The sequence below is a fragment of the Haliotis cracherodii genome, unplaced genomic scaffold (genome assembly GCF_022045235.1).
Source record: "Haliotis cracherodii isolate W230 unplaced genomic scaffold, xgHalCrac1.p SCAF_11, whole genome shotgun sequence".
NCBI lineage: Eukaryota > Metazoa > Mollusca > Gastropoda > Lepetellida > Haliotidae > Haliotis > Haliotis cracherodii.
This window is the reverse complement of record NW_027266266.1, coordinates 29,523,491-29,536,431: the sequence shown is the minus strand read 5'-3', so window position 1 is coordinate 29,536,431 and position 12,941 is coordinate 29,523,491. Positions and strand designations below refer to the sequence as shown.

Below are 12,941 nucleotides of genomic sequence, written 5' to 3'. Positions count from 1 at the left end.
TGACAAAATATATATAAGTGAACGTAACTCTCACACTCCGTGTGGCTTCGATGACAGCATGTGATGTAAACAAAGGAAAACTCTGCAAATGGACAAGGTTTTACACGTTTCGGCATATATTCTCACTAAAAGTTAACCATGACATTATGTTTATCGAGATGTGTAGAATATTATCATTGTTGCGGTGAATAATGTGATTTGGCACGGTCACAGTATGTGGTTAAGCGGAGCCTATGGAACGGGGTAAACGGAAGTTGTAAGTATCGGAGGGACACATGTTTTTGACGAAATTTAGGTAAACATTATTGAACGAAATTTTAAATAAAATTAATGAAATAGATGACAAACATAAGGTCTGATATACAGAGAACACATTTTTATAATACCAGATAGTGTAACAACAGGATTAACTTGCATACCGTTTTTGACGTAATAAGCGCCCAGGGCGCTCTCAAAATTAGGAATATGGGGCTCTTATTTGAATATTATTTTGGTTTTAAGAAACAGAGTTGAAAGACCGTAAATTTCGTGGTTTGTGCTGACAGCCTGAAATGTTTATATACGACAGATATATTTTTCCAGGATTTAATAGGCCATAATAAAGAGACAAATAACACATGAGTGCGTATTATACACGAATAAATAAGTCATGTACATTGATCAATCGGAAGGGGTGCTAATTGGGATTGTTCACTAGCCAATATATTAGCAAATATCGCCGTGGGCGCTTATTAGAGCGGGGCGCTTATTACGTCGAATACGGTAATTCAATTCGGATTTGTTATGCTATTCTGATGATGGATCATGACAGCCTGAAATGAGACTGAAGAAAAGTCTGTGCGTATTATACATGAGAGTTATTTTTTTCAGGATTTAATTGCCCATAATTAGGGGTGCGTATTATACACGAATAAATATGGTATATAAGAAATGTAAAGCTTTGGGCGTGTTTGTTGTTGCTAATAAATCATACAAGAAAACATTTGACTCTCTAAAAAAATATTTTTGACTCCCAAAAATTCATAGGCTGAGTCAAGGTGACTCTCAGATATTGGAGTCTAGGGGGAACCCTGTTGGACCAAGTGATTCGTTGATTATGAAAAATATTATTCAGAAGATGGTTTAAGGAGACAACATTCTGATCTAACATTACTTATAATGGAGACAAAAGCATAAGCTGTGAGCCAAAAGAATCAAAGTGGGGGATTTTTTTTACTGATAACAATACAATCAAATGGATTAATGAGAATGGGGCCACACTCAGCACCAACAGCTGCATACTTACTTTCCAGAACCATTTCCTGCCTGTGCTCTCATCTCTGAAGGTCGCAAAACAGCACTAAACTTTGCTTCTTCTTCTCCATCTCCATTTTCCAGATCTATCCTGGCCTTGTACTCTTCACTTCTTTCAATTTCTTTGGCTATCCTAGCTGCCTCTTCTTCACGTTGCTTATATTCTTTGGTATCCTTTTTTTCTAGTTGGGTTCTTCAGAAACACAAGACATCAACATAAGTATGATATTCATTTATATTAATCATCATACCTCCTTCAGAAAGGAGGATTTGCTAAAAAAACATATTTAACTAGGGCCCTACAGCTACAATGATCTTCATGAATTTCAGAGTTAGATGTATTTGCTATTAATAGGACAACACTGTCAAAAGCAAGAAATGCTGCAGTCAGTATTGACTTTTAATTTTGACAAAAAGTTTCCTCATTTCTCAATCCATGAAGGCAAAGTTAACCAACAGATGTGTTATCGTGAAAAAGGGGCCGTTATCACACATTTCACAGCATTTTTAGTTTCAGGCTGATTCAATCTTTATTTCAGAATTAATGAAAGGCCATTGGCCTAAAGTACATATCTTTCTGGATAGTGGGTGGACATACTGATTTGTACTTTTACTAAGCCAATCATCTTATCATTTTCAGTCTAAATCAAAGCCGTTGCAATGGAAACTCGAAAAATAACAAAAATTTAAATCCCAAACTATCAAAAGGCACCAGTTCACCACTGGACCTATCTATGTGCCAAGTTTGGTGAAGAAATATGGTACGGTTTTCAAGATCTGCTCCGGAAACGAGGACCAACGCCATTTTCAGTCTAAATCAAAGCCGTTGCCATGGAAACTCAAAATTTTTTTTTTTTTCAAAATCACAAACTATCAAAAGGCACCAGTTCACCACTAGATCTATCTATGTGCCAAGTTTGATGAAGAAATATGGTACGGTTTTCAAGATCTGATCCAGAAACGAGGACTACCGCCATTTTGAGTCTAAATCAAAGTCGTTGCCATGGAAATTCAAAAAAAAAAATTTAAAAATCCCAAACTATCAAACCGCACCAGTTCACCACAAGATCTATCTATGTGCCAAGTTTGGTGAAGAAATATGGTACGGTTTTCAAGATCTGCTCTGGAAACGAAATGTGATGGATGGACGGACGGACGGCTGGAAATATTGGCAAATATCCACACACAAAAACCTGGTATCATCGGTCCAATAAGCTAAGAGAGTCTAACAAATAGACAATATCAAAATTATGGAAATTGTTCTGGCTCTGACGTGTACATTCTAACTTTGCCCTCTTGCACTTGCATAGAGATTAGGTACTTGTGAAAGTGCACTTCACATGCTGATGGAGTACATCCTTTCCAAGGGCACACGTGGCCAAAATGGGAAGCAGCTTGTCGCCTTCTTCTTCCCATCCATGATCACCATCATTGGGAAGAGTTCAACATCATTTTCCTCCTGACGATGTTTGGAATTGAGCTTGGACAACCGATGCAGATTCTTCCATGAAGGATGGTACTTTGTGCATGAACCTGCAGCAGAATCGCTTCCACTTAAACTTGAAAGAAGTGCTGCCGGATCCTTTGAATGCATGAAAGAGGACCATGGCTTTGTACATTACTGTGGATAGGTTTGTAGCAATGGTGTTCAAGGAGATCACTGATGTGATGGAAATTACTCAGAAGAAAACCGCTAATATTACTGAGTGCGATGACAATAAAAAAAATAAAAAAAAGAAACTCAGAAGAATTTCTACACTATCTGTGTCTCCAGTATGAATCATCCCAAGTGAAAGTGCTTGGAAGGCGAAGAGAAGATGTACTGAAAGAACATGTGAGTCCGCTGCCTCCTTTGATTGACAGCGCATCATACTGGTCCAAGACAATGTCTAATCTTGTTGATTGTTTCATGTTATGGCAAACTCTAAGGCAGAATGCCTTGTCAAAATAGGAATCAAAGGTTTTGTTTATCAGTGCACCACCATCAACAACAATAAAGTCTGGTGCAACTAGCTCCTCGTCAACAGAAGCGGAGCTACTCGTATTTGTGGCTTCCATGATGTACACAAACAAATCTGACTTTGGCAGGGCAGGTATGCATGGCGACGATTCGTGGCTAAAAGACTCCTCCAAATCCCCTCCACAACTGTCTAGCCCAATAAAAGCTTGCCCATAGAGCTCTGCATTATGTTTGAAATACTGCACTCCAAGCTTTATAGCTGTCTTCTTCATCATTTTTTTTTTCATGGAACAACATCAAGTTGTGTTGCTTGATCGATGCTGTTGGAAGTGTTTGATTTGATTCAAGAACTGTCCTTCTGAAGTTATTGTACTGCTCGTCCCGAAGAACAGAAACAACTCCAAGAACAGATACTGCAGCAGATTCACATACCTTGTGTCTAATGTAACCTTCAAGGACATCCCCAAAGGGATTCCCCTTGCTCAATTCTGCCTTTAAAAGGTCTTTGACACGGCATTGAAATCAGTGCTGTGTCGAAACTCCTTACTCATGATGAGATAGCTCTTTATCATCATTATTGTCGCTTACATATGTGAATTCCTTAATGACACAGCAAATTTCCGGCCAGTCACAATCCAGCTTTCTAGCAATGCAGCGTTCTCTGTGAGACCAATCATGCCACCAGCTTCTTTCACTCTTTTGTTGGCCTGTGCATGTCCTTGATCAATTAGTAAGGATGGAAAACGTTGATTGCTTTGAGTTATTGTCCAGTGTTTCGTGTCAAACTCTTCCCCAATGCCTTCTGGGAGATTTTCTAGGTCTCTAATAAGAATTGGAAGCCACCTTGCATAATTCTGATGATCGAAAGCAAAATACAGGCACAAGGGTATTGACCATGAGCTAGAACTTCCGTTTATATTGAATATGATCTGTTGGTACTTGGGTACTAGCAGCCAGAATTTGAATGTTGGGTTTTCTTGAGAAGCTAGATTTACCCAATCCTCAAGAGCCATCTCAGTTCCACTGTTCCTATAGGCTCACTTGAGTACTTCGACAGTAACTTGTTCTCATTGCGATATTTCAGAAAAGCTGTAGATGCTGCTTGGGTTGGGTAGAGGTGCGCTGTAGTTTTTCTCACCAGTTCCATACCATGTCAAATCATTTCTTGAGTGGCCGCTTTTTGATGAAAAAGTTGCAGAACAGCTTCAATGCTTTTATCTGGTTGTCCAACAGAATCTGATCGAGCAGCTAGAAGAAAAAACACATCACTGGAGTCCCACTTTCTGTACCAGAGTCCATGAACAGAGCATCATTTTCTGCAGTCTTCCACTCCTGTTTATGCTCTTTCTTCTAAGAAAATATACTCATTGCCACTGGATGCACTTTACAGGAGCTTGGCTGACAAGATTACGGACCACAGATGATACAAATGCATAAGAATGAGGCAGGACGGATTTACTGTTGCCTGCTTCTGTTTCTGTGAAGGAAAATGAAAAATTGAAATCCCACTTCCATAGAAGGATGAGCTTGCAGAGAATGATGGAGGATTATGATCCAAGTTATCCAGGGCTGCGGCTTAGAAAATGAGCTTTTGCAAATTTGTAGGACAGACTATATCAGTGTAGTTCATTGTTTGATTTGCAATTGCCTGTGCGAAACTAATTTCAGTTGTGAGGACTTTGGTGTATGATATGCTTAAAACATATTTGTGAAGGAGGTCTACCTACATCTTATTCAAGAATGCAGTTTGAGGGCAAGGAACACTGCCAGTGGAGGCTCACAATTCAATTTCTAAGACAGAGAACTTATATTTAGCATGGCCACAGACCCACATTGAGGATCTCCCGGTAATTTTTGTTGACAAAATAAATACTTCATATGGGGAGGAACAGATGTTGGGAAAGGAACCAAACTTTAATGGAGTGTCATGATCAAGAACAGATTTACAGAGAATTGATGCCGTCATAAGTACAGTAAAGTACGGTTATAACGAACTCAAAGGGACTACTAATTTTAGTTTGTTATAACCGTAGTTCGTTATAATCATATATACAGCATGACTACAGCAAATAGTCGGGACCAAAAAAGTAAGTTCGTTATATCCTTCAGTTCGTTATAAGCGTGTTCGTTATAACCGTAGTTTACTGTAATGTATTTCCTCATCTTGCATTTAAGTTGACTCTGATATCATCTTTCTGTCCGTCTTGGAAAACACAATGAAAACTCTGGGTCGAATACCTTTCTCTGCAGTCAACTTAGTGAAGTGTTCGAGAACTGTTTCCTTTCAACATGCTAGGTTCACCCCGTCTTCTGGATTCCATGTTGTCCTAATCTTTTAGTCATCATATCTGGTAGATCTTGCAAAGCAAAAATTCTATGACCTCCAGTGACTTCTTCCTTTATGAATTGAAGCAACTCCTTTTTTGGTGTAATGTCGGGATAATCCTATATAGCAATTCTGGTGGTAGTAGGCTCATATAGCAAGTAAAAAGCCATCTGCAAGGAGCAACACTTTGCTGTCTTTCCCCAGTGTGACTCCAATGTCATGTATCAGCATGATTCATCTGCATGGATTCTTCATTAGGAAATTCTGGGTGGAGAGGCACCAATTCTGAACTGACATGCATGTTTGCTGAGTAAGCTGCCTTTCCTCGGTTTGTGACTGGTTGCACAAGAGGACAAAAAGCCATTCTTCAGTTTGTTTTTGGCACAAAATGCACAACTGCTATGCCATTGTCTTATCCACATCTCACATATGACCTTGAGAGACACACAACAAATAACACTATGACTGCCTAAATCAAATAACTGTTTCAATGAATAAAAATGTTGGCTCGAATTGACTAACACATCTTACTACCACAAGGGTATGAGCGTAAGTGCTCATACAAGATCAAAGAAAATGAAACGTTCCAGCAAATGGGCTTACATCTTCCATGAAGTAATTTGCATTTGAGCTAACAGTAAATAACAGTTAAAAAACATTTGCATATTATACAAAATCACTAGGGCTGCAACGATACAGGAAGGTCACGATACGATACGCATCTCGATATTCTGGTCACGATACGATACGTATCTCGATACGCAATGATAAATAAAACAAGACTTAAAAGCATGTCAAGATTGAACCTTTCATGATGTTGGAACAGTCAAAATTATTTTATAATAACAAGACTACTGAAGTTGGAACTTTCTCTAACTTTCCTTAAAAACAATTCAAAGTTCAAACACCAGAAAATAATTAATGTATTCCACCGGTACTACAACTTCAAAGAATTTTGATGCAATGGTCGAAGAAATTGTATCTGAAATTATTGTTTTATCAGGAATAATATATTCTAATATCGTGTTACCTTAGTTGCAGCTTTTACTATATATATATTTCAAATTATAAGAACCACAAGTGTAGCATTTTGGTACTGGTGATTGCTGTTGCAGGATATTTTTACGTATGGAACAATTTGATCAGTCACCCTAGGGACTTCCCGTGCTACAGGTATTTCGATTGCGAAAACGTTATGTTGACATATACATGTATTCGTCAAATTGCCACACATATGACTTTTAACGAGTCAAAGTATGGCATTTTTAATATATGTATCCATTCTCTAGCAACAAAAGTTCGTTTCAATGCGTCAAAAGAGGTAATCTGACCGTGGTTGCAGTATCTCTTCACACACAATTTCACATAACTTAATGAAAACAATATTAAATGAAATTTTGAATAAGATTAATAAAATATATTACAAACACAACTCCAGATATATAATGAACACGTTTTAATAACAAAATGAGATTTGCGTTCCGTATCGTGGCGTATCGATAAATGGGCCCACGTTTATCGTATATCGTATCGTGGGTCAAGTATCGCGATGCATCGGAATATCGGTGTATCGTTTCACCCTTAAAAATCACTGTCTAGAAAAAATTGTTTTTGGACTGTCCTTCAGGCCACAATTGCTATTTCCAAATTTATCTACCCTGCACAAATTTGTGTCATTACTTCCTGCAAGTTCTGCATTTGTATGAAATTCTATGAAAGATAATCCAATCATGTTTTTCATAAATATTCGTACTTACTTGCCTATAAATAAAATTGCATAGACAACAATATCACCATTGTAGATTTATTAGGAAAGAAGTCAAAGTTTAATGGGAAAAAAAGTCTCAAAATTGGCAGTCATCTTTAATTTGTGGCCTACTATATTATTCAAAACATTTATAGTTTGACTAGTTCATTCCCTACATAGAGAATGGGCTTATATACATATACCATGGTATGTTGAATTGGTGTTAGAAGAGTTTATTTGACATTTGTAAATATGTGAAAAGTAGTAGATATGTAGACAATACTTCCCACTCGATGTTTACCCCATAGCATGAAAGAATCTTTATTTTCCTTGAAACACATTTTCAAACAAATATTTAAAACTAGCCATGGGAACCATTTTCTGATGTTTATCCTACGATAATACTTTGTGACAACTGTCAATATGAAAAAAGAAAATCACACAACCTGATGAAAGAATCTGTATTTTATTTGAAGCACATTTTCAAAGTCTTGATAAAGATACTTAAGGGCTTTCAAGTTCTGCTCTCACAAAAACACCAAGACCATTTCAGTCCAATTTGTGGAAAAAGAGGTAAATATTACTAAAAAATTCCAAATAAAGGTGCCATGATTGACAAACCTGGCATGTTTTGTCAAAGAATATTTCATGATTTTCGAGCTCTACTCTGAAAATGACATCCACCGCCATCTCAAGAAAAAGTCCGATCATTTTCATGGAATCAGAGAGAAATAAAACTGCAAAGAATATAACTGTATATCACCGTCTATAAAGTGACCCCGTCTATAAAGTGACCCCGTCTATAAAGTGACCCCAACTATAAGGCGACCCCCGTGTACAAGTCGTCAAAATCGAAATGAATTAATAACCACAAGCGTAGCACTTTGGAACAGCTATTGACAGATATATTTTCATATGGAACAATTTGACCAATCGAAGTCCATGCTCCTGTGCTCGCGATAGCGAAAACTTGATGTTAACAAAAAATAAAAAACAACAACAAATATGACTTTCAGCGAGTCAATGTATGGCATTTATGATACATATATATCCATTCTGTATCCACTAAAGTTCATTTCAAGGCATTAATCGTGGTAATCTGACCGTGGTTGCTGGAAATAACAGTGAGTTGTGCGAACTACTGATCACTACACACACCATTTCGCCAATATGAAAGTAAACAATACTGAATGAAATTTTGAATAAAATTAACAAAATAGATGACAAACAGAAGTCAATGTATACAATGAACACTTTTTATAACCAGACAGTGTAATTATATGATCAATTAGTGTACTTTCTGTTGACATGGTATTTCCGGTGTTAAGTGCCCACAGTAATGTCTTTGTGTTGTGAGAAAAAACATAAAAACTCTTCAACCCTCTACATAAGATGATTCCCCTTGAAACAACCCTAATTCTAGGTACGAAAAACTTGATTTACACACAGCGATATACGGTAAAAAGCATAAGGCACCACTTCAGGATCCGTTTCATATACGAGGGGCGTTCAATAAGTTTTGCAATTCGGGCATTTGTATTTACACAAACAATGACACAACTTGTGGCAGGTGTGACACTAGTAGTAACATCAGGTTGACACATGTCATAACATGTTCCTGACACAACAATAAGTTAGATGTGATGGTTTCATTCACCTAAGGGTGATCACAATCGTGGATTCTCTCAAACATGAACAATGCGCTGTAATAAAGTTCCTTACCAAGGAAGACAGAGCAAAAGAAATCCATGATCGCATGTGTAAAGTGATGGGTAAGGATGCTCCTGACTATTCCACAGTTTGCCCTTGGTCTCTACAGTTTAAAAGGGGTAGGGAGTCCATAGATGATGACCCAGGGTCAGGCAGGCCTTCAGATGCCACCCAACCCGAAACCATTGCTGCTATAGAAAGAAGAATTTTGTCTGACCGATGAGTGAAAGTATTAGAACTTTCTAGGGAATTCCAAATATCCGTTGGAACTGTTGTAACCATCATTCATGAGCATCTTGGTATGTCCAATGTATCTGCAAGAAGGGGTACCTAGAAACCTCAGAGCTCAAGATCGCCATCAGAGAACTGAAAGTTGTCGAGACCTCCTGGATCTATATACTGCTGATGAAGCTGGATTTCTTTCTCGTCTAGTGATAGGTGATGAAACATGGATCCACCAGTGGGACCCAGAAACTAAATTGGAATCCATGCAATGGATGCACCCCAATTCTCTGTCTCCGAGGAAGTTTCGCACTCAACCATCGGCTGGCAAGGTAATGGCCACCATATTTTGAGATGCAAGAGGCATATTACTTATTGTTTACTAACACCAAAAACTACAATCAATGGACAGTATTATGCTGATGTAATGAAAGAATTGTGAAAAATCTATTCGCAAGAAACGCAGTGGGATGTTAACACATGGTATTTTACTTTTGCATGACAAAGCTCCGGTTAACAAGTCGAGAATTGCACAGGCCACCATATGTGAATGACATAAATCAGTTAAATCACCTATAAATCAGTTAAATCACCTATAATACAGCCCAGACTTAGCCCCCAGCGACTATTTCCTGTTCCGGCAAATGAAATCTGCCCTACGTGGAAGAGTGCTTCCAGGATGACGATGACATAAAGGCTACCACAGAGGCGTGGTTAGAGGGCCAATCTGCAGATTTCTACGAAAGTGGTATTAAAAGCTTGAGGGACAAATGGAAGAGGTGTATTGAGGTGAATGGAGATTATATTGAAAAATAAAAGTTCAAAGATATTCTGCGACTTGGTCTTATATTGAAGTTGCAAAATTTATTGAACATATATCTGCCAAGTAATGTTGAAAGATATTGAATGGTTTTCAAGTTGTGCTCCAGAAACGAAATCCCCCCAATCCAAAATCCAAATGCAAAAATCTGCAAATAGCACAAGGCACCACTTCAGGATCTATTTGATATATCTGCCAATTTTTGTTTAAAACTATTGAACACTTTTCAAGAAATGAAAAGGGACAGATGGTTGGATGGATTCACAGACGAGGCAATCGTCTATATTCAGTGACTGGCATATTGTATAAGCTCTTCTGTCAATAACTAGTTTAAGAAAAAACATGAACAATCAACAAATGAACACATAAGTATTATAGATAAATAACTTACGTATATTGAGGAAGATTTTCATCATATGTAGATTTTACTGAAAATTGTTCAGCATTTGTCTTAAACATATCATTTGGATCCCAGCCATTCTACAAGAAAAGAGAAAAATATGTTTAATAATCATGACAAACTATACAAAGCGATTTCAAATCTGAAAGAAATTGCACAATTGTTCCTTTACCTAACTTATAGACTAGATAACTTTAGTCAACAGTTTAAAATTTCAGCAAAGATAGACACTTCACAAAAGTTGCTGTATGTATTGTACTACTGATATTAAACTTTTTACTGCTTAAATACTGTAAATCTTGAAATTAACGCAAGTGTGAATTAAATGTGAAAAATGAGAGTGGTCTTTGTTCGCATTTATGAAAGTTCGCATTTATGTCTCTAAAATGTCTATGAACAATAAGATGGCCTCACTGCACACTTTGGATAGTGGAAATACCAACTTGAAGATAAACATAAACACGGTTTATTGAGCAGCAGTTGAAACAAGTATTCAAAGAACAGGAATCACACAATAAGCATCCGGTGAGTTATCACTGCTGGGGTCAAGAGTTCTACCCACTCATGTCAAATTGGCATCAGGAAGAGTCGTACTGATTTTGAGTCACATTTTTGGCTAGGGGTCAGCATTTAGTATTAAGATTTACAGTACTAAGACCGAAAAACTCACACTAAAATAGAATGTTTTCAACAAAATACAAAATCATCATTATCAGGAGAAATAGATTCCTTGAGAAACTTCAGCTCCCTCAGCTTGGTGACTTCAGTATGTTCAAGCAAGAAGACATTTACAGAGCCAAAAATGCCTTTTGAGTGAATTTAAGGATATGGTCACACAAGGTCAAAACTGAAATTATTGTTAGTGACACAGTACTGTAGCTCACCTGGATATGTAGTCAACAGTATAAAACATCAACACAAGTTGCTCCCAGCATAGAGATTCAATTACTTTCTGCATATATACTGAAGACTAGAAATGTGTTTGCATCACAGGGGGAAAAAAACCAGTAGCAGAGTCATCCCCACTTTTTCTCAAAACTCATGAACCATTTTAACTTTACAGGTCACTGTTGACCTCACACATGTACAACACAGTACAAGATAAAGCCAGAAGAAAGACCTGTGTTTCTAAATATCTTAACAACAAAGTTAAGTACTTCTGGTGTAATAACATTTCTGATTTGGGAAAAGATTTTTAGCAGTAAACTGCAATGCAAACTTGCCAATACAATATACTGCGGTACAGGTACATTCTGTGCGTTAAGAGAGAATTTCTCTCTAATTTTCCAGTCCATATGAAAGAGTAGTTATTGAGCTATCAAAACAAGAGTCATCAGAAAGATGACAGATCCCCCTGGCAGCTGTCTGTAAAGTAACAAGTAAATGAATCACGGGTTGAATGTTGAAGAAGCATACATAGTTTACCCACAAAAGATCCACCATGGTCACATCCACATGAAATGGAAAGTAAAACAAGTGTGTTTTTGTGGGGTTTTTGTGCAAACAAATGACAAATTACAAGAAACAATAACTAAACAAGCATATATTCAACAAAGTCATCTATATCCCCCGCCCATTTTAACACGCTATGGTCCCTAACCAGGTAACTGACCCAACATTTCTCTTTACCCATGTCAAAATAGCTGCAATAGAAATTCTAAAATAAACATTTCTTAAACTCCTTAACTCTTTCAACACCAGTCAACCAGAAGTGTTTACTATTTATCAAAGAAAATATCTGCTTCTAAAGTATATTTGCTACTACATGTTATACACCATTTGAAAGGTCTGATCCTATGGTTCATAAATATGAAAGTTAAGTTTTTCACATTATTTAAAATAATGCATTCACAACTTATTTAAGTTTGTTGTAAATAAAAAATGTAAGCTAACACGTTGTTAACATCCAGATTAAGAACCAAGGAAGTGAAAACTTGACGATTTTCGGCAAATATAAGATTTCATAAAATCCACTTACCTATTTCTGTTTTATTTTCATTGTTTATGTGATTGAAAATCATTTTAAAAAGAATTATAAATAGTTTCTGTCATCACCCATTTCCCGATAAGAGCAGCTGTCCGCTCAGTAACATGAAGAAATAGCCCCGTTTTCGAGGCTTTGTATGAAAAGCACGTTCGTCGAAGAATGGCATATGACACATCGCTGGAAAGCTTATTACTTCATCTACATGCTCGTAACATCGCCTGGTTTTTCAGAAACAAACATCACTCAAAAAGTTAGCCTATGTCCAGCATGCTTTCATGAAAATTGGAAAATAAAAAAATTGGAAATATTGCAAAATAGCAAAAGGCACAACTTAACCACTTGAGTGATATAAATGCAAAGTTTGATGAAGAAATATTTAACGGTTTTCAAGTTCTGCTCTGGAAATGATTCAGATAGACAGACGGACATGCCCATAGCTATATCCCCCCCTCCCCATGCATTATATGCCACGGGTA

The 12,941-nt window shown here is 37.2% G+C and overlaps 1 protein-coding gene across 2 annotated transcripts in view; it reads right to left on the bottom strand.

Moving 5' to 3' along the window:
* The window catches only part of LOC139456409 (ataxin-2-like protein), a 157,084-nt gene that overhangs the window by 94,563 nt on the left and 49,580 nt on the right, over positions 1-12,941 (bottom strand). For both annotated transcript variants that reach the window (XM_071238111.1, XM_071238112.1), the window contains exons 7-8: positions 10,470-10,558; positions 1,286-1,486 (exon numbers count right to left, since the gene is read on the bottom strand). In XM_071238111.1, coding sequence (XP_071094212.1) covers positions 1,286-1,486; positions 10,470-10,558 — 290 coding nt within the window. The remainder of the gene's footprint in view (positions 1-1,285; positions 1,487-10,469; positions 10,559-12,941) is intronic.